The following is a 27251-nucleotide window of genomic DNA, read 5'->3' on the forward strand; positions in this document are numbered from 1 at the left end:
TAAAATGAACCAGCATTTTTGTTTGATTACAATATATAATTTGCCCTAACAGCTGCACTTTGCAATGACTCCACTTCCAGATTTCAATGACAACTTATTAATGCTGAATGATCACATCAATCATCATTAATAAGCAATCACCAGGCCAGACAGGAATAAAGTTGGGCCTTCAGTTCAAGAGATAAGAGCTAAGAGGAAGATCTTGAACTTCAGATCAGTCCGGCTCCAAATGAATTCAATGAGCATTTTACAAATATCTCCAGTGTGACCAGGTATCAAGTGTGTTAATTAGAAAGGAATACGGAAACTCTTTAAATTTTACTGCTGCTGTTTTGCATTGCTGTTAATGTCCTTTTAGAAGTCTAGACCAGCATTTCTCAACCCATGGGTCACAAGAATATATGAAAGGGTCACAAACAAACTTTAAAAATGAAGCAACAAACTTAAAAAATGGATTTTCCTTTGAGAAAAACATGGGAAATTGTGGCTTTTCCCTTGCAAGCTGTCAGATTTCCAGTCTGAAAGGGGCGGCTTGGGGCCCCCCAAGCCCTCCACATATTCCCTTGGCCCACACACCCACCCCCAGCCCCACACACTGGGGGCTGGGGCCTGGGGGGAGGGGTTAGCAGGTTGTGAGTAAGGGGCACTGAGTCAGGACTTGTCATCGATGTTTACAAATGGGTCTTGGTACAAAAAAGGTTGATAACCACTGGACTAGACAACTGCATCTTTTTCCCTTTAGGAGAGATGGTGATCTATGTTCTCAGTGGAGCTGAAAGTAACATCTCTTTTATTTGATACTTCCTGCTAGGAACAAAGATGACATCAGTGATGTCAAAACAGTCCTAGGAACGTTTACTTTATAAATAATGCTGAAACTTATATTGACCTTCAGCTTTCATTCAGTAAAGACCAAGTAATAGTGTGAGTAAGCCACATCAGGCAAGCACTAACATCAATACTAGGGATCTCTGCTTGCACTAATTACAGAGATCTAGTAATGGAGGTAGGAAATCACTACCCCACAAGTATAGGCTTGTGCACCAGACCAAAATAGTAATCCTGATTCATCTTTCACATGTTGTTAATCAACATACACATGTTCCTAATTTTATGCTCCCACAAGGCAAACTGAAGGGACAATTGTTTTTGAACTCTAACATCAAGATGAATAATCAATGTTTATTATACACATTTCTTTGTAAACTAAAGGCTTTCTACCTGACATCTGCTCTTTTCAAACTCTCTTCCTACTTTAAATTAAATTAAAATATTTTCTATTTCTAAATCTATCACCAACTTCAATTAAAAAAAAAAAAAATCAAGTGTTATGTACTGTCTACCTGGTTACCTTTTGTAGTGCTTCTATCAGAATATGTGCTATGTGGACAAATGATAAATATAAACTGGGATTTAACAGCAAAAGAAAATGAAACTCTGAAGGTTGGTTTTCTTTATTTATTTCTATATTTTACATAATGAATGATTACAAAATTTATCTCTGTCAAGATTTATTTTTAGTATACAGTTCCTGTATTGCACGTAAGACCAGGAGGTAACATTTTCAAAACCTTCTAAGAGACCTAGGAATATAAATCCTATTTTGAATATAACTATAGAATTGAATAAATATTGAATTTATTCAATATTGAATTTAGAATATAAATCCTAATTTTGAGTAGAAAGTCCAGGAGGAGCTTTCAAAGAGGGATAAGAAGGAATATTTTAAATATTCAAAGGCACCTAAATTTTCATAGAAGATACTTTTGAACTCTTGCTCTGAAACCCTCTCATCCTTCTTTTCCCGATGATTCAGAGCATGGTACATTGTTTGAGTGCTGGACCCAGGAAAGCCACTATAACTCAGGAAAACAGACCTTAGGATGAGAGGCTGAGAGCAATGGGGCTATTCAGCCTGGAAAAGCGCAGGCTCAGGGGTGATCTGGTGGCCACCTATAAGCTTATCAGGGGTGCTCATCAGGAACTGGGGGAACAACTGTTCACCAGAGCTCCCCAAGGGATGACAAGATCAAATGGTCACAAACTCCACTGTGACCAGTTCAGGCTGGACATTAGAAAGAACTTCTTCACTGTCCGAGCCCCCAAGGTTTGGAACAGACTGCCACCTGAGGCGGTTCAAGCACCCTCTTCGAACGCCTTCAAAACACATTTGGATGCTTATCTTGCTGGGATCCTATGATCCCTGCTGACTTCCTACCCCTGGGGCAGAGGGCTGGACTCGATGATCCTCAAGGGTCCCTTCCAGCCCAAATGTTTATGAAATCTATGAAAACTCACTCAAGACTACCTCTTGATTAGGAATTTTTGTTTCCTAGCTAGTTTCATTCCTATAGCTATAGTTTATTGAAAACAGGTAAACTCCCATGAAGTTAACTAGATGTACCCTCTTTACCAGATACAAATTTGGCCCAAGACATTTCAGGCAAAGACTGTTTTGACTCTAGCCAGAAGCTTTATGAAAACCAAAACGATTCTCTCCAGCAAGTGTAGAATTTGCCACAGTCAACTAAATATTTACACTGAGACAAAGCATACTTGGTACCATATACAAATAAAACAGAGTTCCTTACTTAATGACTCTCAAAGCCAAACCCAGAATGACAACAGTAAGGGAAGAAGGCACTGACTAATAAAATGCAACACAAATATGGAGCTGGGGGGAGGAGGTGGAGACGGACACAGACAACAGATTTACAATTTTGAAACAAAGATAAAGGAGAGAAATAGCAGTAGACCAGACAGTAAATATATTTAAAATTAATATTAGTATTATTGATATGATAGTAAAAGACTAAGCAATGAAATCAAAGAGCAGGGGTGCAAGCAAGTTGGAGATTGTAGAAATCTATGGCTCAGAAAGGGCTTACACTGTAAATTAGGACAAAGATGAGGTGAAGAATACAAGAGGGACTGGATAATACAAGGTTAACAAATACAAAGCACAAAGCTGCATAGATTAGTTACAACAGGGCTGTTCAACTTCTGAGTGGCCTGGAGCCAGAGGCCCCCCCAACTGTATGCTGTGCAGGCCAGGCCACATGATCCCTAGGTCCACCTGCTGCCTGTGCTGGCTCCCTGGCACCCCCTGAGCCCTTACCAGGAGCCACAGGTCTGAGTAATTTTGAGCAGAAAGTCCAGGAGGAGCTTTCAAAGAGGGATAAGAAGATATAACCATGGACAGATGGGGTGCAGTCAGCATTGGAGAGGTACACAGTATAAGAAACTTATCATTCTGGAGGTGATATGAAAGTGATATCTGGAACCAAAGCAGAGGCTACACCAGGTACAAAGATTAAATAATGGATGCTTTAGTTCTTCCTAAACTGAACAGAAATGGCAGGATCAAAACAAAATTAATGCAAAGCTTTAAGGACCACACAGAAAGATGCTTGCTGAAGTTTGCTTAAATACAAGGCAGCGTGGCTCAGAAACAGGATCTCCAAACACTACACCCCACCTGGAATATCACTCTGATGATATACAAATGCATCAAACAGGGGCTTTTTATGTTGCCATGGAAACCTACTCTCAGGCAAGTTATATCCCTTCCCTTTAGATTGGTTTTGCATATTTTTTAAATGTAAAGAATTATATGGTTTCGTGTGGGAATTTACTAGAAAAATAAATTGGACCTTCTCAAATATATTTACTACACAGTTCCTCAAGAAAAGGTGCTGCCAAGATTCAGGACTATTGCAACTTCAGAGATGCAGGGCCAAAGTCAACTTTAGATTAAAGAGGTGAAATTCCACTGAAATCCATTACAAACATGCCCACCAACATTAGGCCTGACTTTGGCCATTAATCTTTTCTGTTAATGTTCCCACATCTTTTTCAGCACTGCCTCAGCTTGTCAAATCTTGCCATCCCTCTATCTACTGGTATGAGGGTGCCAGCTTTATAAATCTATTTTATACTCTCAGTATCCCCAAATCTCACCTTGGGACTCATACACATTCTTCTGGTGAGGATATTTGTCTTTAAAACCTGGTATCTGTAATTTTATGGTCTCTATCCTACAGCTGTATTCAACTCTGTATGTCTGCTTGCTTCCAGTCTCTTTCTTTTTTTAGTTATCCCAGTAATCAATTGTTATGCCTCCACTGGCCTCCCTGATTAAGAGGGTCTTGTAACCTTGGTGGGCCTCAGCCCATGTTTCTCTGGGCAAAACAAGTAGGCCAGTCCCCATCTTCGAAAAAAATTACACTGCACTTACCGTATTTACTCAAATGCAAGATGAAGTTTTCCCCTCCCCACTCAATCAACATGGGGGGAGCCCCTAATCTTATAATCGCATACAAGGAAAACTCATTAAATACACTATCATTAAACTGCTGCCAAAAGCAGCATGTGCTCAGCAATGGAAACCAACTATAAAGTTGATTAAATGCAGTCAAAATCGAGCATAACTGTAAAACACATAATCCATATGGAGTAAATATATGCACGCACAGGTTTTTTTTTTCTTTTTTAGAAATTTTATTTAAAAAAACCCCACACTTATAAAGCTATACATATTAAGCATCCTTGTTGTACAGAAACTACAAATCAAAAACATACAGCTACATATATTAAACCTTTAAATAACATGCATCAAATTCCCACAAAAAACAAACCCTTACAGAAACCTTTTCCTTCATACAGAACCACATGAAAAAAAACTATTACCTCAGTAATCACCTGAAATTCTCTGCCCTTCCTACCAGTCGCCTCTGTTGGTTTAGTGAAACAAGTGTGTCCCATCCTTTTTCCTCCACTTCTTCTCTGCCTTTTCATCTCCAATCTCTTCCTTGTCCTGATCCATCGGATGTTTCAATTCAAGCAGCTCCAGTTTCAGGCACTCTCTTTCAGTGAAAGCCAACTCCTTAAACACCCAGAGGTTTCTTACCTTCCGTAAACTAGTTTTAACACATGCTAATAAAATCCTTAGTGATGTTTCTTGTGGTCCCTTTGGTAGGAGTCCATATAGTACCATCTCCTGCACAAATTACAGGTTTCTTCTGGTGACCCTCAGAAAGTGGCAAACCCCGTCCCTAACCCTTTGCGCACAAACACTCCTAAAACATGTCCCACTGTTTCTTCTTCACCACACCTCTCCTTTGGACATCTTGATGAGCTCCTTATGCCCTATCAATCTTGCATGTCTATAACTGGTAAGATATTTCTTACAACCATCCATGCTAGGTCAGCATGTTCCCCTTTTAGTTGTTTACTTGCCACCACTCCCCACACCTTCTTCACTTCTCCTTCTGTGAAGTTTCCCACCAGTGCCATCATCTCTCTCTCCCTTACTACTTTCATCAATTTATGATCCTTCAGGACCTCCAGCCCTACCTTCCCTGTTTCATACTTCTGCATGAATCTTTCCGTCCTGATGTAACGAGTCAGTGGTTGCCACACCCACGGACTCCTCAAAGAAGTCTGATATACTCACGCTTTTCCTCAAAATTACATCTGAATGAAATTGGGTAATACACGCTGCTTTCCCCTCTCCCTCTGTTAGTGCTTTGCATATCACACTTACGTATTTTGCACAGGCAAACAATCCCAAGTCTGGCAGCCCCCATCCCCCCCAGTCTCTCTTGCTTTGTACAGATCAGCTCTACCCAAGATTTCTCTTTCAGCATTCCAGAAGAACACACATATTTCCCTCTGTACTTTTGCTATCTGCTGCCATGGCGGTGGGAATACAATTCCCATACATATTATACATCGGGAGTAGCATTTCTTTAAATGTCACTTTTCTGGCAAAGGCCATAATCAAAGTATTTGCCATAGCCTTGCCGTCACCTTTTCCCATGCTATATTACTTTTCCCTGTGGCCTCCATCGGAATCCCTAGCACTGATTTTTCTCTCTCTCATTTGAAGACCCAACTTCTCCAAGTCCCTTCAGTTCCCAATCACATTATGGTGCTTTTGGATCTGGGGATATTGAGTTTAGCCCCCATCATTTCTCCACACTCTAATGTATGCTTTATCACCCTTTCCATTGAAAGTCTATCTCCAACTACTATATTTATATCATAGATGTACAGTACACCTTCCCCCCTCTTTACTCCACTTCCGACCTTGTCTTTTCTTATTCCACGTGCTAACAGTTTCATGCCGCACACAAACAGTAGTGGCAACAGGGAGCACCCCTGTCTTGCCCTGTATTGATTTTAAAGACCCCACTTAGGTGCCCATTAATTTAGACTTGACTTTCTGCTTCTCTATGCGATAACCTTATCCAGCATATACATTTCTCTGGGAACACCATAGCATCCAGAATATGTAATTATGATCCACTCTGTCATATGTTTTCTCTAAATCTAGGTTTGCTATAACTATATTTGTTTTCCTCACTTAGATGTGGGACAGTACATCTCCCATTACTCTGATAGCTTTGGAGATTCTTCTACCTGGTACTGTGCATACCTGGTTTTCCCATATTATCTTGTACAGATTTTTCCTCATCCTCAAAGCCAGCATCTTGGCCATTAACATATAGTCCATATTAAGTAATGTAATTGGTCTCCTATTTTTCAGGAGCTCCTTCTCCCCTTTCTTGAAGAATAAGATCACAATGCCTCTTATAATATATCCTTCCATGTCTCTTCTGTTTCCACTATTTCTTCGAACACTTCCACTATATCCGTCCCTATCCATGCCCAAAATTTCTCATAAAATTCCATCGGCAGTCTGTCTGCTCCTGGTGATTTCCCTCTTTTAAAGATGTTTAAACACATTTCCGCTTCCTTTAAGCTTACCATTTTTTCCACCTTCTTTGCTTCCTCCTCCTCTGCTTTCTCTTCAGTCTCTTCCAAGAAATCCTTCATCCTCGTCCCATTCATTTCCTTCTTCTGGTATGGCTCTTTGTAAAATCTTATCATCACCCCCAACACCTCCTCCTTTTTCCACCTGGGCACCACCTTCTTCCCATACGCTCCCCTTTTCCTGGCTTCACTCTGGCCAAAAAGTATCAGGATCACTCTTTGTTTTCCCCCACACAGGGTACTTGTACTAAGAACATTTTTTCTTTCATCTTTCTTTTAAACCACGTTTCTAATCCTTCCCTTGTTTCTTCTACCTTTTCTCACAGTTGTCTTCCTTAGCAGCTTCTGCAGGTCTCTTAGCTCTTTGGTTTTTTTTCCTTGTGCATCTCTGGCCTTCCTTCCTGAAGAATTCTCCTGTCCTCTTCTTCACCATCATCCACTATTCTTTGATACTCCCGAAATATTTCTTCAGGGTTCACCACCCCTCATATTGCCTCGTGTACGTTTGACATTTCTCTCATCTTCTAACAGCTACACGTTTAACTTCCACTTTCCCTTCTCTCTCATGGGCCTCTTACCAAGACTCATTTTTACCTTCAGCATCTTATGATCACTAAAAGCCACACGTATGGTTTCTTTCTTCCTTATCCCTATTTTTTTTTATATAAGCACAAAGTCAATTCTTGATCGTTTCTTTCCACTGGGATCTGTTCTAGTGAAGACTTTCCCCCCAGCCCATACATCTCTACATAACTCTTCTTTTATTGTATCTGTTAACAGTCTGGATAAGCTGCCTAAAGTTCTGTTTCCTTCTTCCCCTGTTTTATCTCCCATTTCAATTATACAGTTGAAATCTCCTGTTATTGTGCATGGTCTCCCTCCAACAACGTAAAACACTAGCTTACTAAGCAGCGCATTTCTCCCTCCCTCTCCAGGGGTGCATATCCATTGAAAATTTCTAATTCCAATCCCTTGACTGATAGTATCATTTGTTGCAATCTGCCACCGATGACTTCTACTTTCTTTGCTCTCACCTCTGGGTTCTTGAATAATACTGCTACCCCTGCTGCTTTATACTCATTTGTCCCAGACCACCAAGATGGTCCCCTTCTCCACCTTGTCTCAAAATGTTCTCTCAAAATCCCCTGGTACACCACATTCTTCTAGGCAGATTAGGTCTTCCCTTACTTGGTTCAACATTGGTTCAATCTATTCCCATTTTTCCTTGTTAAGGTACTCCTGACATTAAGTGAAACTATTTGTCAATGCAATTTATGCTTGTTTTAAAATGAGTGTGTCTGTCTCTTTCAGGTTTGTCCAAGCTTTCTTGAGCCGAGTGCACTTGTTCCTTTAAGGTTCATCTGTGCTTGGGGTGGTCAATTCCTCCTCCTCCATTACTCACATCCCTGTAGCCTTTGCAAACTGCCAAAATGCTTTCACATTTAGGAATGCTTGCATTTTCCTGCCTCCCCACCACTTCCTGTCTTCTGGTCTCTACTCCAAACTGGAACCCAGGGGCATTAGCAGCTAGAAATTGCTCTCCGGCTCTTCCTCTGACTCACCTCCCTGATTATCAGGTTTCTTTTTCCTGATCTTCAGCCCCTGCATTTTCTTCTTTTTCTGGCCTGTCTCTCTGGTTCTTTCTCTTGCTCCATCTCCACTTCTGTTGTCTGTAGGGTCTCTTCTTTCTTCCTTACCCCCACCTCCATCTCTGAACTGTTTCACCCAGAGGGCAGAAGAACTCTTGTATTGTAGGTACCCCAAAGCTTTCGCAAGTATAGTCAGACCCCCTGAGGAACAGCAAAACCTGGAGGAGAGGAGGGGTTGGAGACTGAAGTAGAAATGGTGGAAGAAACACTGCAGGTGGGTGAAACAAAGAAGGGGGGTGGGGGAAGATAAAATTTCTGTGATTTGAGGCCGTACAGGAGGAGATAGATGGGATGAAAGGGAATTATAGGGTCCATGTACAGTTGAACTATAATTACTCTCTCTCGACCCTTCCCCTGCTATGAACTTTATCTCTCTTAATTCATCTGTCTCATGTTTCTCTGCATATTTCTTACAAAAGTTCCCATACCCTTCTCCATTGCCAGAAGTCAATTCTCAAGTCTTTTAGTTTGAGAAAGCAATCAGTCTGGTGAGATATTCTGCTTGCATCTCCAAAACAGTACCTTTTCCAGGAAATCATATCTGTTCATCATCAATCCCATCTGCTTCCTGTTGACAGTTAAAGTTGCCTTTATCTGCAGCTTCTGCTCCTCTCTAGCTTCTCTTGGTGCCTCTTCCATGTATTCCTGCCATGCTATTCTCAGTGGGCCAGCCTGCCATTGTGCTCCTGCCATCCTCTGCTGCTCCACCAACGTACCTGCTCTTGTCTCCCACTCGCCTCTGCTCCCGTCTTCCTTCTGGATTCATCATTGCTGCCTCTGCCATTACTCTCATCATTGCTGCCTCCACCATTGCTCCCACTGTCACCTTCTTTCTTCCTTTCTTCTCCACTTTCTTCCACTTCATCTATTTGTCTCCCAATCTTAATTTCCACTCTTCAACTCTTTTTCCATGTTATGCTTACTGCCACTGTTTTGAGCTTCAGGTCTTCCTCCTGTACACAATTGTGGTTACTGTAAAGGGGATGATTATAGTTAACTGTAGACTGTCAGATGAACCATGTTGGTCACGAGACAGAATGGTAAAGGTATAGGTGTGTATATAAATACACACACACAAACTATGTTTTTAGAAATATATAGTTCTGTACTATATATAAGTATACATAAAGTGCTGCTTAAAAGTGTGCTTTATGGTGTACCTGTGCTAAAACTTGCAGTAGTTTCAAAAAATGCAAAATGCCTCAATTCTGGATGAACTAAGTCTATGGGTACCTATAGTAATTTGCCTATGTGTAAATTTTGCCCTTCTCTTCCATGTGGCCAGGAAAAGTAGGGTCTGTCAAGTTAGGGGAGGGGGAAAGAAGTTGGGGGAGAAGGGGCAGAGGGCAAAGGGCCTACCTGGTCCCCCAGATTTATTTTCCTTGCTGCAGCAGTGGGAGAGGGCCAAATTCAAGCCAAACCTTCAATAATTAAATTCTATACCTGAAGAACTGTAACACATTTATAAATTTCCCATATACAGAATCTAATTAATGGGTGGGAGCATTTCGTATTCAAGGTCATCTTATATTTGGGTAAAGATATTAATTTGGACCAAGCAAGAATTGATCTAGAATATTTAGTGCACATTATATATACAAGAAGTTACTAATGACTAGTAGAAAGATGCTTAAGGCAAATACTTATAGGAACAACAAGCTTAACATATCCACTAGCTACTCCTGGATGAGGTCAAAATGTCAGAGATAGAATGCTTAGAGGACATTACCGAAACACCTGGCAGCAAACCATTTTACCAGCTGCCCTGAAAATAATGCTAAAAATCTCTTTCACTAAGCCTAAGAGAAGGGGATACTCCTGCTTACTTACCCTCCCAAGTACATTGTCTCAAAGATAGTTTGCCAGATAGTGATGTCCTTTTGTTTCTCCCAGGTTACCAACAAAAATCCAACAAAAACCTATGGTCAGTCTCCAGGTGTTAGCATACTACTCTTACACAACCATCCCTTTCAGCTAGGGTATTCGGTTGTCTGGGACATCAATTAGGCCCTTCCTCTCAATGGGAAGAACCTTTGTTCTCATGTTAACATACTTAATGTTTTGACTTCCTGAGCACAGTACAGCTTTCCATGGAGTAAGATGCTTGGTGACCTAACCGTGGTCACAATACACTTCCTTTAGATCTAGGTTCTCAGACATGAAAATGTTTCAAGTGTTTCTCTCTAGGTCTCCTGGGATATAGCTACACTAAAGTATTTTACCTCAAGTTCATTTACTCTAGGGTAAGGTAAAGCACAAGCATTTGTATCCTGGAATAAATATTTACAGACTGTCTATACTGATTGTAGTAGCTAAACTGAGTTAACTGGCAGTCAACTCCGGGTAAAAAAAACTCTAATGTAGGCAATGTACTAGAGATAGCACAGATGTACTGCAGCCTCACATTCAAGCTATAATCTGAAAAGTGTTGTTTTAATCAGCAATCTGGTATATATCCCAGCCTTGTCAAATAGTTTTCTGTAGAAACATGTCATATTTATTCTCTAAGCTTTAAATATCTTTTTAAAAAAAAAAATAAAAAAAATCAAGGATTCTTTTGCATAACACCTAAAATTGCAGTCCTGACCATTTATCATCTTTTGTAATCAAGATGCTTTGCACATGAGAACTTTATCCTTAGTGTTATAGTCAACTTCCTACTTGGGAAGACCTTTTGTCTGCTTAAGTTCTTCTGTCATTTCAACTAGATAAAGTATTCTTGAGCTCATCTTTGTAAAGATGCCAAGGTAAAATAGGTGTGAGCTTAACCCCAACAAAAGGTAAAGTGTGTATGTCTGTATTATTTATATGCCAGTTAAGTTTATGAGGTATTTTAGGATCCTTTGTGATGAAAGATGTGTGAGGGACAGAAGGAGCCTGCAGGCTCCGGGGCTCCCACCCAAGCGGGAACCCGCGAGCCACGCGCCCATAGGCCCAAGACACGGGGCAAGAACTCACCTTTCCCAGGTGTGTGGGAAAGCGAAGGGCCGGTACTCCCGGGGCCGTCATAAAAGAGAGGCCGGGGACGACCAGGGGGAAGGCGGAACCAGAAGAAGGCGGCGACAGAGCTGAAGTCGGCCGGAGCACGTTGCAGCAGATGCGAGCGGCTTTCAATTGCGGTAGGAGCCTTTGGGGAAAGGGAAAGCCCCAGCGGGGCTTTTGAGTCCAGGCAGCTATCCCTGCGGGGCATCGGACTGTTGTTTTGACCAGCCGGGAGCGGCTGGGACTCGGCAGGAGCCGAGCACTTTATAAACTCTAGTATAAGGGCACTCTCTGACTGTGGCTACTGTAGTCCCTGTAATAGGGGCACAGCTCAAGAGTGAGCCCTAACTGTAACGAGGGGAGGTCGATTAAACCCTCACAGGGGACTCTTGGAGAGCCAAAGAGGGGGTTCAAACCCCACGGGGGGGGCGGCAAATTTGTATCGGAGGATGACTGCAGAGGGCGGGAGCAGCTGCTCCAACCGAGAGAACCGTCATGAGCACAGCGCCGGTTTTGATTTGCATCTTTCTTTTGTGGACTGCCTGAGTGACGGGCAGATCCGTGGCCGGACCGGACGGTCGGCCACCACCTGGTGGAATGGGCGAGGGTATAGGGGTGGCGGAGCCCTCATCAGTGCGACACCCGCAGGACGCCGAGGAGTCTCATATTTGGACAACATGCGCCGGACCATCAGAACCAACTCTATTAACACCAAAGTCGTGGCAGGAAAGGCAAGGACGTGTAAAGTGCCCAACCACAGCTGAGCAGAGCCTTGGCGCCCGGTAACCGGCCCCGACATGGGGAGGCGCTGGAGGCCTTACCCCGACAAGATGCTGTAAAAAGATAAGTTATTATTTAGAGCTACTTGAGTAATATCACAAAGAGTCTAACAAGGTATGATTTTAGTGTGTCCTGCTGCTAGTTGTTTTATTCTCTCTCTCTGAAATACAAATATATAGGGTTAGTTTATAGCATACCAGTCAATCAGTTAGGAAATGATAAATCATTGGAAAACCACAAATAAAAAAGAACTTATTCTGTGCATCTTTAGAATGCAATGCATCTCTAGACAGCTGCTCCCGAATATGTGCCAACAGGTTTATTTTAAGGAACAAAACAGTTCTCAAAGCCACAATTTACTAGCAACAGGAGACAGTTTGCATACAGTTTGCCTTCTACCAAGAAAATCTTAAATCTCTTCAATCAAACCCAGGATTCAATGCAGCCAAACATGGCAGAAGAAGGGTACCAGCCATTATTTCTTTCAAGCATTTTCTAAGTTCTCTTAAAGTATTTTCAGTTGTCTGACCTGCTTCATTTAATTTGTTAGTCATGCTGAACTATTTTTAGCCTAGTTTTCCTTTAAAAAAAATTAGACAATAGTAAAGATCTGTTCAAAAAATGTATACTTTCAGTAGTGCTACCTAGATTTTTTAGTGGCAGGAGACCTGGACAGATGGCAAAATTTTGTGATTAAGATTTAAACTATAAAAAGAATTTCCTCCTAAAATTTCCCAGGACAAAGCATTTAACACATCCTGCTTTCTCTAATGCACCAATTATATGCCATAAAATCATCACACTGGGTAGTTGTTCTATGCAAGGTAAATAAAACCTATTACTTCATGTCAACATTTGATATTATTCTGAATCTAAACAAATATCAGTATTCCTGATTACTTTACAGACTGTCCACTTATGTCTATATTTAGAAAGCCACAGGCATACAGAGAAGGGTCTCCATCTTCCTGAGTTTTTAGCAGAAAGTTGGTGACTGGCAAACAGGTGGTTAAACAAGGAACCCAACAACTACACAAATTTTTTAAAAAAATACAACCTTGATTATTTAATTTTCTAATACTTCTAACATATGAAAAGGAGAGGAAGCTTTTGAAAGAGAATGCACAGGGGAAGAGTGCAAGAACACAGGCACTGACTCCATGGGCGCTCCAGGGCTCAAGCACCCACCAAAACCCACCAAAAAAATTAGCAGGTGCTCAGCACCCACAGGTCCAGGCTTGCAAATGTTTGGGTTTTTTTAAGTGCACTTTACTGGAAGCAGCAGCACATTATCAACCTGGCTCTATAGGGTCTGTACAAATTGGGTGCTTCAGAGGGGCTTTTTTGGCACTTTTAGCTAAAACTGATTCAATCAGCTATTACATAAAAGCTCCAAAAAAGTCCCATTAAAGCACCCCATCTTTAGAGACGCTAGAAAGCCAGTGAAGTAATGCACTGCTTCTTCTGGGTACGTGTTGGGTCTGGCACAGGAACACAAGTAGTTAAAAGTAAAGTTCCGGGTTTTTTTGTGGGTTTTTTTTTTTTTTGCGGGGGTTACATCTGCAAGCACCCACTGTCAAAAAAACAATGTTGGTACCTATGATTTCTAGAATCAAGGATCTTCTACTAAATATTCTGTTAGACTCCCTGTCTGTCACATACAGAACAGATAGTGTAAGAGTGATGCTGTAGTCATGATGGTCCAGAAGTTGTGTGTGAGGGAAGAATTTCTTAGGGTGATATCTTTTATTGGATCAACTGTATAGTTGGAACAAAGTTAGCCAAGTTTTCGAATGCAAGGCATTCTTTTCCAGGTCTCCAATCATAGGAACCAGGCACAGCATAGTGAAAAAACAGCAGGAGAGGGGATAAGAGAAATTCACAGGTATAGCACGCAATGGGCACATCTACATGTGCACTGGACTGCACAGTTGTTACTGCGCAGTCATTTAGTACTTGCTTCTTTTTCAGAAAAAAAGAAGTCTTAGCTGTTGCTTGTAACCCTATGCTACTGGGTAAGTCACTCAATCTCTTTGCCTCAGTTCCTCTCTTAAATGGGTACAATAATACTGCTTTTTGTCCCAACCTCTGTCTCTTTTGAACAAAGGCTGTCTCTTACTGAATATATATACAATGCGTATCATAATACGTTCTCAAACTCAATTTGGGTAGGTTGTCAACTATAGTAATAAAAGAGCAAGTCTTATTCTGTAGCATGCATGTGAAGGTTATATTTTAAAGAATATTACTACAGAGTGATAATGGAACTACTATATAGCAAATTAAAATCTCAATCTTTCATAAACAATACCACTGTTATGCCATCTGACTTTAAGTACTGTATTTCTCCATAATTTTTTTCAACTCAAGAGAGTTTATTACTACTCCAAGTTTCAATGGTAGAGGGACAGAGGATGACTCAGATTTTTGTCCAAGCTGCTAATGATTTCTCTGCATATTAGTAATGCCATACAGAGCAGAAATAATTTAAACTAGATCATTAACACAAAGGATGGAACACTAGCTGGAGTACTGTTCCAGGATATCAATACAAGAAAGAAACAGCTATTATACTGTTTAATCCAATGGGTTTAATATGGATTCCAGTAACTGACAGTTTTTGACACTAATAAAATCAAATCCTTCACTATCAGTGCTGTCACTTTCAAAAATATGCAGTGATCAGCCTTCAGTGTATTAAAAGTTGAAATGTAATAAAAAATTACAAATTAGTGTGGTGATCATTCTGTACATGCTGGATTAACAGTTTTACAAATAAAATTAAGTTCTATGATCTTAAAGTATAGAAATGCAGAACAGACCAACATGCTGGTAACTATGGAATTTGAGACATTTAAGAGAATAACAATATATGGGTGCTTTTACATGTGTGCTTTACTGTGGAATAGATTAATTAGCTCTGCAGTAAAACATCACCATCTACATGTACACTAACCCCCTTCACCAAGTAAGAAGCAAAGTATGGGAATGCACCAGGGGTGACACTGCCACCACGCCCCGAGGCGCACTCTGTCCCTGCCTGCCTGCCTATGCATACCCCCTACGGCCTAAATACCCCTAGAGGTATGCATACCCCCTGGTCGATAACCCCTGGTTTAGAGAAGAAAAGACTGAGAAGGAATTTAATAGCAGCCTTCAACTACCTGAAGTAGGGGTCTGAAAGAGGATGGAGCTAGTCTGTTCTCAGTGGTGCCAGATGACAGAATAAAGAGCAATGGTCTCAAGCTGCAGCAAGGGAAGTTTAGGTAAGATATTATTAAGAATGTTCTCACTGGGAACAGGTTACCTAGAGAGGTGGTGGAAGCTCCATGCTTGAAGGTTTTTAAGACCTAGTTAGACAAAGCCTTGGCAGGGCTGATCTAGTTGGGGATGATTCTGCTTTGACCAGGGGGTTGTGGACTAGATGACCTCCTGAGGTCCCTTTCAACCCTGATTTTCTATGATTCTATGAAGCTTCCCTGAAAATTTGTCTAAATAGAATACAGGTTTCCCTCAATATATGCAAATTCGCTCTTATGCAATAAGCATAGATACCCCCCACCCAAGCAGGTAAGTCTGTAGGGGGAAGGAAAAAGGCCATGGCCCCACTCACCCCTTCCCATGCTAGAGCAGCCCCAGGACCTGTCAGCACCAGCTGCCTGCAGCCACTGAACTGCACCATGCCCCAAACCCTCCAGGGCTCTGCCTCTCCCCACTCACCCCAGCTCCTGCTATGGTTGTCCTGGGAGCGGCCAATGCCAGCTCCCTCTAGATGCTGGGCTGCACCATACCCTGGTGCAGACAGCTGGTGCCGGCAGCTCCCAGGGCTGCTGCAGCCAAGGCTGGGGTGAATGCCATGCCCTACACCACCTGGGGCTCTGCTTGTCTGCACTCACCCCAGCCCATGCTGGAGCAGCCAACACGGGAACCTATCCCTATTTCTTACATTATAAAGTGGGTTTTCTATATGCAAATTCAATTTATGCAGCGTTCTCCAGGAATGCACGTACCACATAAATTGGAGGGAAAACTGTATATGATACCAGTAGGTCCTTCTCCAAAATTAAACAGATGTTATACCTGTGTTTCAACGATCTTTAATTTGCAGTGGTTCTGAACCAAATTTAAAAGTTCACCAAGCTACGCAGTCTTCCTCACTTTTCATCTTTTGAGAAAAGACAGTGCAAGTTTCACAGTCGATTGAATGTTAGAAGTCCTCTTATGATGAACTATATTAAAACGCGCACAAGAACTCATCCCCATATACTACTGTAAGAATAATCCATTACGTACAAAAAACCACTTGTGGAGTTTCTTTTGAAGTTCATGCTCATGTCTTGCAGCCAAGGAAAAACATCACAAACTGATTTCTAAAATGTTATGATTTGGTGGATTGATTTCTGCCCATTATGAAGCAATGCACACTTTTTTAATAGGTCGTGTACCTCCTGCAGACTGATCAAGACTACAATAAATACTTTTATTTTAAAGGACTATTAGTTTAAAACCAAATGAAGGGGAGTCCCCCAATTTTCAGCATATAAATAGAAGCCAACCCATTCTCTATGGGGAGAAGATAAAATTCTATACATTCATTTAATAAGAGATGCTAAAAGCCTCTATTTACTCAGAGACTTTATTTTTCATTAAAAATTATAATGATTATTGCATTTTACTATTGGCCTGTATAATCTCTCATTGGTTTGTAATGAGAGGAAAGCTAGAATATACAGAATGTAGAAGTTTTTACAGTGTACTTTACATGTGGCTCAGTGCTTTGCTCAGAGTTGCTCTGTCTATATAATTTAAATTTCAAAATTTGCTTTATGATGCTTTAGAGATTTAAATTCACTACAACAGCATATTAAAAAAAATGAGGAGATACCTTCCAAGTGCTCTAAACAGCAGTACAAAAGCCTTTGATTATAGCTTCCAGTTCTGAGTGTTTATCTCAAATCTCTCTGAAAAAAAGGGAGCACAGCTGCTCACACTGCAACTGTTATAAGGATAACCTCTTATGATGGCTGGTATGTCAAAAATGTAACATGCTTTGTCCATTTTATATTGCCTACGCTTGTGTAATGTCTTCCTTCAACCCCAGTCTGGCTAATGCATCCTTTAAAGAAAGATCACTGATTTTTTAAGAGCTTTGCTGTTGGAAGACCTCAAAGGGAGATTCCCCTAAATTCCAATCTATTCCCTATGCCGAAGAATGAAGCACATATGCACAGCTGGGAAAAACATTATGTGCTTACATGAGCTCACAGCTGCACAAAAAGTTAGTGTCCTTTATTTTCAGTGTCATCCTGTAACACAGCTTTCATTTTTGGAAAGGTAGAGGAAAGGTTGGTTGGAGATCATATCATTGTAGAGATCAGGATAATATGAAAATCTATACTTTAAGATTTGGGACTTTTCCACATTGCCTCTTTTCAAGGATTTAACAGCACACAATTGTACTCATCCATTAAAATGATTTCTGGAGTGCATCATTAAAAAAGTGGTTCATTCCTAGAATAATCTGCTTCCTGGCTGCCAAGAACACTCCACGTCCAAAGTGAAGAATATACTTACCACCAACCCCACGCCGCTTTCAATAGTCCGTGTCGCAGCCACTGTCTTTGTAGTACAAATGGAATAGGCAGAGTTTCATTCTGAATCCACTCCAGAGACGACTTTTATTCTAAATGACAGCAGGCCTTCTCTCCTCCCCCAGGGGCTAAATATGCTGCACTTCTGAGTTTAACGGCTCAGGTAATAAGAAACTAGGACTTGAAATACAGCACATCTGCTATGTAGCAATGCAAAGGTGTTATAGATCATATTCAAGACAGAGCTTGTGGCATTAGTCTCAAGATCTGTATATAGAGGGATAGAAAGGATAACAGAACAAAAAGTAACTTACTGTCCTCTTCCCCTAGAAGGCAGCCAGGATCCCTCCATTTTAAAAACAAATTAATGAACAGATTGTATAAACTGACTCCAAGAACAGAGCCCAGGTCTCAGCTATACTGACTTTTAAGCCTGAATGTGGTAAACGTGCAGGCTTTAGTCCTTTTATTTCTAAGTCTTAGCTTAGAGCCAGACATAGACTCCTAGATTCTTAATCCCCAGCATTATAGCCAGCAGTTACTTGTATACAGATACCTACTGCTTGTATACACCTATATGACACAATACATCAAGGCTCCCTCTAGCAGTGATCCACAGAAATGATAATAGTTATTCCTGCAGCTCAAGTAGTAGCTGTGTGAGTTGAAGATCTTTGGTAGGGCATTTACACTATAATAATCTGTCCATCATATGAGCAAAAAGATTCAGGTGCTCTCATTTTGGTCCTTTTCAGACATTTGCATTGCTAGTATCACAGAATGGCTGCTTTGACCTTTGCAACTACACCTACACAGCACAAGGCAGTATTGTGCCAAGAGACATGGTGCCCGTTAGTTCCCAAAGTGGAAGCAAAGTAGTCATGTGTGCATGCAGCTGGGTACACAACAATAAATCTAAATCGTCATGCTTACTAGCCCTCACGCAGCATCACATTTAACAGAAAGACAGTGCTTCCAGTGGAGCACTAACAGGCACAGCACGACTCGGCAGGGCTGGGCTACGGACATCCTAGTAGAACACTACCTGCTCTACGTCTTACATACGTTCAGGGACAAGCACAGAAACAAACCCATTTGATGGCCACCTGGTGGCAGTTTTGTAACTTCCATCTGTTATGGGCTATGTATACAACTGACAGGAACCAATATGGTTGCAACACTGACCACTGCCTTCACGTACAGCTTAATCAAATCTGTTTCCAGAATATAAACCATATAACAAGCACAAAGTCACAGCACATGTTCTAGGGAACACCAGGAGAGCACTCTGAAGGATCATAGTTTGAGGAAACCCTGTCTAACAGCCTTCCCTGTTGGCAGCTATTGAGACAACCAAAGCTGTGCCGGGTGATTATAATCAGCAACTGGAATTTTATCAACCAGGAGCAGAACTGACTTCCTGAAGTCATTTAAGAATCAAAAAGAAAAATTCACACGTGCCAGGTCCACTCTTCACCTTCAAAAAGGCAAAGAAGACTGAATGTCAAAGCTGAGTTTTTTCTTGCAGTTTTGTTTCTCACACAACCTAGATCTTTTGATTTTGTCCATGACCATGAAATCTGAACATCTGTTTAGATATCTAGTCCTGTGCATCTTCACAATGATCCTGGCTTTTCATTCTGAGAGCATGCGTTTAGCGGAGAGAGCCCAGAAGACCAAGAGTCAGATACTGTTATACATGCAACCAGTTCAAATGCTTGGATTGAAAAACCAATACAATGCTGCTAAATCGTATTGAAGTTTAGAACAATCATGTAAATACTGTGCCTGTACTAAATACTTTGTCAGAGCTGTTGTGTGCTATCAACTTCCATGATATTTTAACTATTAATAAAAGAGCTTCTACATACAAAATCTTGAATACTATGTTGATGACTAAAGTCGTACTGGCGAGTTGCACTAAATCCAGTTTCTACTAATAAAAGTTATGCCCTATGGATATCACATGCTACAATACACTTGAACAAGTGAAACAGTTTAAGAGATCCATTTTTCCAGCGCATGTAATGTTAAATACATCTGAAAACAGGCCAAAGCAATGGTTACATGTTTTAGGCATAAAGTAAGAGACAGACTCTAAATTGCTATTTTCTTACTATTCTATTACCTGTTATGAAATGTGATACTTGCAGTCAAATCTGCCCCCCCTCACAAACTTTACCACAACCTGCCTAGACCTTATGCTATTATCAGTGCTATTTGCTTTGCCACAGATTGGGGTCAAGTAGGATTTCTATTATAAACTGTTTCAGAAGGATTGCTCTGACCCAAATCTTGGTATATAAGAAGGCTCAGTTTAAAAGTAAGTTTCCTCCTTTATTCTACATTAGGTTAAAACTGGGTTGCTCAATTTTAAAACTGTGCTGAATAAAGAATTTGTGATTTCAGACTGTTTTTTTTCTAGATTTAAAACAGCTTTCATGTAAATGATAAATCACATGACCATTAATCTACACAGTGAAATAATACCTTAAAGAGACAACAGGTTACTGGCAGCCAATATCCAATGTGAGACCTGGGTTTGACATACATCTATTTCCTCGTTACCTAGGTTTACAAGGGTGCTGCAAATAAGTCATATTAACTTCAGAAAGAAAAGCAGTGCTTTTATACTGCTCAGAGGCAACTCAGATGGCTTATTCAAGAAGAGTGAGAGTAAGCCCCAGACCCATCTCACAATGTGAGCCCTTAAAGGGGAAACAGTTATACACTAAGGATTTTTTTTACATACACTTGAAATGTGTGTTACCTCAAAGAAAAGAGTTTGCTAAAAAGACCATGTAAAATGGAAAGCTAGCTTAAGGAAGAATCTAAAGCCCAGAGGATGGGGCTGATCTGGTGCTCACCTGTGCAAAGGCATATAAGATGTGGGTGAAATCACCCAAGATTAACCCTAAAAGGGAACCTGTACTCTGCCTTAGAGCACACCCTTTCTCATACTTCATCAGACAGACATTTTTGTGTGATCAGCTATTTTAGAAGTGCTCTGCAGCTGTGAGCATCTGTTATGTTATGGGTCAGGAGCACTTTCAGGGGCCTCATCATGCAAAAAATTTCACTTCTATAAGCGCCCCTACATAACAATGCATACAGTGTTACAAAAAGCTTACTTTTCCAAACACCTGTCTTGCTAACACTTATTGTCCTGCAATCTGCTTGGTTATGTGACACAAGGGCACTAGTATCTAGGCCACTTTTAGAAGGTGAGTAACTACACAAGGACTTTCATACATTGTAATGCCTTCCCATTTTTGAAAGCTCCCCTCCCCCCTGCCCAAAGAAGAAACCAAAGAAATTATTTGAAGGAAGTCAGAGGTTTGAAGTAACAAATATCAACATTTTTTAAATTCACATGGACACCATGTGACAACTTCCTTTCTCCTAAGCTGCTTCCTCCCAACATTTTCCTTAAAATAAAAGCTGTTCTGCATTGAAAAGTGAAGGTAAATTGCTGCCTTCACTGCAAACCATATGTTGGGGTTTTTCTTTTAATTTCCCAATAAACGAATAAGAATGTTAGAACAGTCTATATGAGGCTTTTTGTGCACTTCTGTTGGTTTTGCTGCATGTATTTTAAAGAACAAAAAAATGGAAGTCAGCTTAGCAGGCACTACATTGTAATAACCACATTTGCAATGTACATATTAATAGACCAAATTAAAAGATACTAGATTTCAGGATTAAAATGTAATCTAACTTTAAAGTGAGAGAAAAATGAATTTTTTTCTTAGCTGTCTTCCCAAACACCATATTTAGTTACTTTAACAGTTTTACACTTTAAACTATGTAAAACATTTTAAATACTATTTAATCTGTGAAAACCTATAGAAACTCCAGTCTGACTACAGGCAGTTTCCATTAATAAAAGTTACACTCTATGGATCTCACACTTTATAATACACAAAATATGTGAGGCAGTTTAAGAAATCCGTTAAGATATAAGAGCATAATCACCGTACAGGAGTTCTTTCTCCATTCAAAAGGTAACTGATTATAAATACACAGATCTAAAACTTTGAAGTAGTTTGGCCATGGTACACTAACTTAACTTATCTTACTGCTGTTCTCTTGGCATGTACAGATATTTATCTGGAAATACACTATTACTATTCCTTCTGCCATTACAATATTGAAATATAATCAGTCCAAATGTAAGAATTTAAATAGAACATTTATATTAACTATAATAATAATGGTAATAAGCAGGAGGAAACACATATTTGAAAAGAGATAATACATATTTAAATCAATGAAAACGCCTCTATTACACTGCTGTTCACAGTGACTTTGCTGAAATCAGACACTTTTGCCCTAAACCATAAGATTGAAGCGATTTGAAATGGAAATATTTCCTGTCCACTCACTGCCAGTTTCTGTTCCCAGAGTGATATAACAGATGACATCCAGTACAATAAATTCTTTTATTAACCATAAATTTGAGACTGCTTTAGGGATTTGAGGTGTTCTGTTTCATGCTGAAAAAATGTAATGTTATCCACAGACAATCAGTGTGTAACAAAAACAGAGGCACAGGTTATGCTACTTTGATCAAATTATAAAAAAAAAGTCTTTTGAATTTAAAAAAAAAACTTGAAAAGCATTTACAAACTTTAAAAAAAAAATTCAAACAAGCTGTGCACATTAACTGATCACTTTTCTTTATGAAACAATCAGTTCTAACAAAAGTATTTTGGACAGAAAATTAATGTCATACACAGGTTTCCCCTACCAGTCATCTTAGTTAAACACCACACAGGAAGTCAGAATTGCAACAAAAGATTTAAGAGCTTTTAAAACACTCAAATGTAAAGATTAGAAAGTTAAATCAAAGCTGTATTTCTTATGAACTTTACCTGGCTTCCTTTTATACGAGCTAGACCATATCTCTAAATAGCTAATCTTAGAAGACTGAACAGGAACATAAACAGAGTATAATAAAGACCTTCAGTTAAAGCCTTCATCTATATAAAAAAAATCCTGTACTAACTTATGAAGTAAATCTTAAGACTGCAGCAAATTTCTACCTCTTCTGTCCATTGTAAATTACAACAGAAGAAGTTACTTGGATATGACTATTAAATACAGAAACAATTTTTTCTCTGACGTAACTCAAATCAACAAGACTATACGGAAAAATCAACCCTAAAAGTCAAGTTTCTATGTAAAAGCATGCAAATAAATTAACAGACTAAGTTTATACACAGTAAACTTATGCATAATTGAGGACCACAATAAGCAACAACCAAAATGTTCATAACAGAAATAGTACTGCTTGACTGAGCAATTATTCGTACCTATTATCTACGCCGTTAAATAATATTGGGTTTTAGCTTCTAATTTATTTTGTGGCTTTGATTCTTCCATTTACTGCCAAAAATATAATAAAAAAGAAAGTTCTGTCTTTCCAGCTCATTCTTTGGTGAGATGAATGTCCCATTTTTAAATCTCTGCATGACATTTCACGGCCAGTGGTCCTTACTCAAAAAGAACCCCAAAAGTGAATGGCCTGATTACAGAATTACTTTTACAAATGCAACTATATGGAGAAACCTAAGCTATACCCACTTGTATTATTCCTAGCTTATGAATAAAAGATAGAGGTTTTGTTTCCATTGCTGTTCTAAAAAAGCACAGAATAAAAACTTGTCACCCGTTAAGGGTCAAGTTTTGTTGACATAAAATGTTAACTACAGAAAAAAGTTATTTCAAGATAAGGCGTAAAGATAATTACAGAATATTAATAACTCAAACGTTGATCTATGAACATTCTACCTGAAAAGAATTGTAATACTAAAGCTTTATCTATTCAGAAATGGTTCATACAAGCTGACAGTTTTTAACATTTATTTCACTTACTATGGATTTTTATATTATAAAGTAGAAAAAAAGGCACTGAAAACTGATTTCTGACAAAAACATCAAAGGATAAGGCCAGTTCCCCACCTGGCATAAATCAGTGCAGGTCCTCTAATAAAAGTTTGATGCTGTGAACAAAAGCAACAATCTTAGTAATGCAGAGTCCCTTAACTTTAAGGAGGGTAACAACAGCCAGCACCTTTGTTATGAGACTCTGCACTCTTAGAGGTGCAGTCACTGGGGAGATGTGAAAGAGATTTGTGAACCACTTGTGGTCCCTGACTATACCATGACTCTGTCACCTATCAGGTGCCCAGGACAAATTCCATTCATAAACTGTAGTCCACTTACATACATTGCCCATGAAATTACAACTGGGTATACTGTTCTTCATTTCCTGTCAGGAGTATAACATCACTGTGCACTATTAAATAACCATTATGTTGCACCACATTGATACCTGCATTTCAGTATCCAATGTGCCTCCCAATTCTTTAGAGTCCCAGCAGTGCTTACTTAATATTAGTTACATGTTCACCATTTTTAAATAGTTAAATGAAAAGCATGATCCAAATTTAAAGAACTGTAAATCATTTAAGACAGACACAGTTTTATACGTATGCCATGGGCAGGATAATTAGCATGGGGCTAAATGGCACTAGATTCAGCTGAAGAGACATAGGAGGTAAGTAGTATAGGAAGCAGCCTGTGCAGAACAGCTCAACTAAGGACTCTGCTGCCTGGCATACTAAATTTGCCATGCAGATGTGGCTTACCTCACTTGGTCACTCTTGAAAATCCCATTGCTTAAGGCTTGTCTACATAGGGAAGTATCATATTTACTTGAATCCAAGATGAGGTATTCCCCACTTCCAGCCCCCTCCCAATGAACACGGGGAAAAAAGAAGCTTGTCTTACATGCATGTACTTGTATGGGGCAGACTACTACTACAGCTCTGGCTTCAGACCAAGGACAGACCAAAGACTGAAACTGGAGCCAAGACACCATTTAGCCAGGCTCAGAGTGGCTCATGCAACAGGGGAGAGGGTGCATGTGGGGGGAGATCACACAGGGGGCAGCATGTCTGGAGGAAACTATGGTGTAGGGGCAGGGAGGGTGTTGGGAGATCCACAGTGTTCAACTTGGGGGAGTGCAGGGAAGATCATGCAACCTACCACCCCAGCCACTTGCTACCTCCCTGCCCCTGCCACTTACCTTTGGCTACAGCTCCAGGCCTGGAGCTGCTCCTGCTGCTGCCTGGCTGGGCTGACCAGGGCCACAGCCTGGGCCAGGGCCACTGTTGCTAACTACTCCAGAGCTGGAACTAGAGGCACTGCAAAAGGTAAGCTGTGGGGGAGGGGAAAGGGGTGGACAGTGAAAGCAGCAAAGGCTGGCACTGGGTATGGGCAGCAAGGTGGCAGGTGCAGGGAGCAGGGGGTAAGTCCCCCTGCCACTGCTTTCCCCCACAGAAGTGGGGGGAAACGAATTTAAAATAACCCTTCAAATAACGAGTTTCTGTACATGAAAAAATATAACTAATTTATTTTAAAGTTCCATGTATAGACTAATTATTGGGAGTGAGTCATCTTAAATTTGAAATCTGAAACTGTCTTGGATTCAATACGGTCAATACGGTAACTGCATGGTAATCCAATGTGTGAATCTGTAAAGCACTAGCTACTCTGCACTAACTCCACATATGGACACTCTCAGTGCCCATCAAGTACCCCATTATGCAAAATAGCTCAATCTATTCTTAAAACAGAATAAGATACCTTGAACTTAACATACACTTAGTATGCCCACAGGAAAAGTTATGTAGAACAAGTGCTCAGTAAATTCATAGCTTCACTAACCATGCAGTAACACCACATGCAGACAAGCCACTATGGCCTTACTTTGCATTAAAATAAATGCCCCGATTTTAAAAAGTTCTCAGCTCCCAGCACTCCCTCTGAAGTCAATATAAGGTGCTTAGTATTAAGCAACTTTTAAAATCAGGACACCTACTTAGGCACCTAAAAACAGATGTAGAATTCAGACTTTAAATACCAAGACAAAATACTCAGGACAAAAGAAGCTGTGTCACTGACTACAACAAGGTAAGGCTTCAACCCCATTTCTTTAAAAGTTTCACCTTTGATTTTAACCCATGTTAAAAAGGAAATATACATGGAGATATAATGTTGTCAGATTATTATTACAATCAATGAACATTCATTTGAACCACTGTACAAAATCCAAATGCATTTTTTACAAACAGATACTGTCAATAAGTTATGCTTAAACATTGTAAATATTTCTTTGTATATTTTCTGACAGCGAAACAGGTCATGCACAGAATACCCATCTTTAACTGAAGAGACCACATTTTCTATTATGAATCATTTATAAACTGGCAGTTTGGATCAAAACTTTCACAGAATGTCACTTTTAACTAAGTGAACAAGTTGAACTAATATGTACACAGGTATCCTGTGCATTATTGAAAAACATGGCCTCACCTAATGATAAGAAGCTGTTTAAAAAAATACCAGACTATACCTTGGAATTTAATAAATAAATGATTCAACTTCCTCTGTGGCTATCAACTGCCAAATCAAAACTTCCACTGACTTCATATAGTTCAGGATTTCAGTCAAAATCTTTTTTTAAGGTTAGAATTTCAAAGAATTTAGGAAAGATAATAGAAATAAGTTTACGTGATAAAGAAAAATATAGATTTAGGATAAATATTTAAGTGAAAATATTATGAACTTAGGATCGCAGTATCCTGGTTAATAGTAAAATCCAGGTTTTCAAAATATAGAGTAAAATCTATTAAAAAACACAGTTTGAGTAAGATGCATTCTTGCAAGGAAAGCTTAGAAAGAATCAACTTGAAAGTGTTTGATGCTGAGGAAGTGCCATAACTTCTCTTTACACAAAAGCAGTCGTCTGCAGAGCACAGCCAGATGTTACATTTTCTTTTCTTAGTTTCTGTAAACCTCCATGACCTCCTCCAAATTAAAAAAGGGAATAGCATTTTTAAAGCCACAGGAGCTATCATTAGTGAAGCATTCTAAGGATTTTCATTAATTCATAGCCAGCCAACCAGGAATTTTCCCACAGGCTTATACAAAAAAAAGTCAGGGAAGTCACTGATTGCTTGGTTGGATTTGAATATGTTCAGGAGTAAGATCAGAAATATCTAGTTCCTCCCATTTGGGTGGAGCAGGCGGAATCAGACATTCAAACCTAAGTCTGCACACCAGCTCAAATCAAAACTTCACATTACTTCTTAAACCCCCAAAGAGAGAGAAATAGAGAACTTCAGCATGCTTGTGGGAAGGGAAATCACTCAAAGTAAAACAATTAAGCAAAATGAAAAAAAAATTAAAACAACATTTAGATGTTTTTCTCTGAAGTTTATTAAAAACATCATATCCAAAATACAGCCTATTTTGAATTAAAGAGTAATTGTATTCATTCAGTTAACTTTTTCCTTCAACACTTCTTTTTTTCAGAATACTTGGAACTACATTCTAGACCAGAGTGTGAAAGAAGGCTAATCACCCTTATTGCCACTAAATTTGTGAAAGTTGAGAGTGTTCA

The 27251-nt window shown here is 39.8% G+C and overlaps 1 protein-coding gene across 6 annotated transcripts in view; it reads right to left on the bottom strand.

Annotated features, from left to right (window-relative positions):
• Positions 1-27251, bottom strand: part of IL17RD (interleukin 17 receptor D) — an 81967-nt gene that overhangs the window by 36384 nt on the left and 18332 nt on the right. The window contains exon 1 of one of the 6 annotated variants that reach the window (XM_090021334.1): positions 11385-11655. The exons of the other annotated variants lie outside the window; for them this stretch is intronic. Within the exon in view, the coding sequence (XP_089877460.1) occupies positions 11385-11435 (51 nt within the window). The 5' untranslated portion in view covers positions 11436-11655. Of the gene's footprint in view, positions 1-11384; positions 11656-27251 lie in introns of those variants that run through there. 6 annotated transcript variants of the gene reach the window in all.

Source organism: Crocodylus siamensis, chromosome 11 (assembly GCF_052110815.1).
Source record: "Crocodylus siamensis isolate JL-2025a chromosome 11, ASM5211081v1, whole genome shotgun sequence".
In the NCBI taxonomy this organism is placed as follows: domain Eukaryota; kingdom Metazoa; phylum Chordata; order Crocodylia; family Crocodylidae; genus Crocodylus; species Crocodylus siamensis.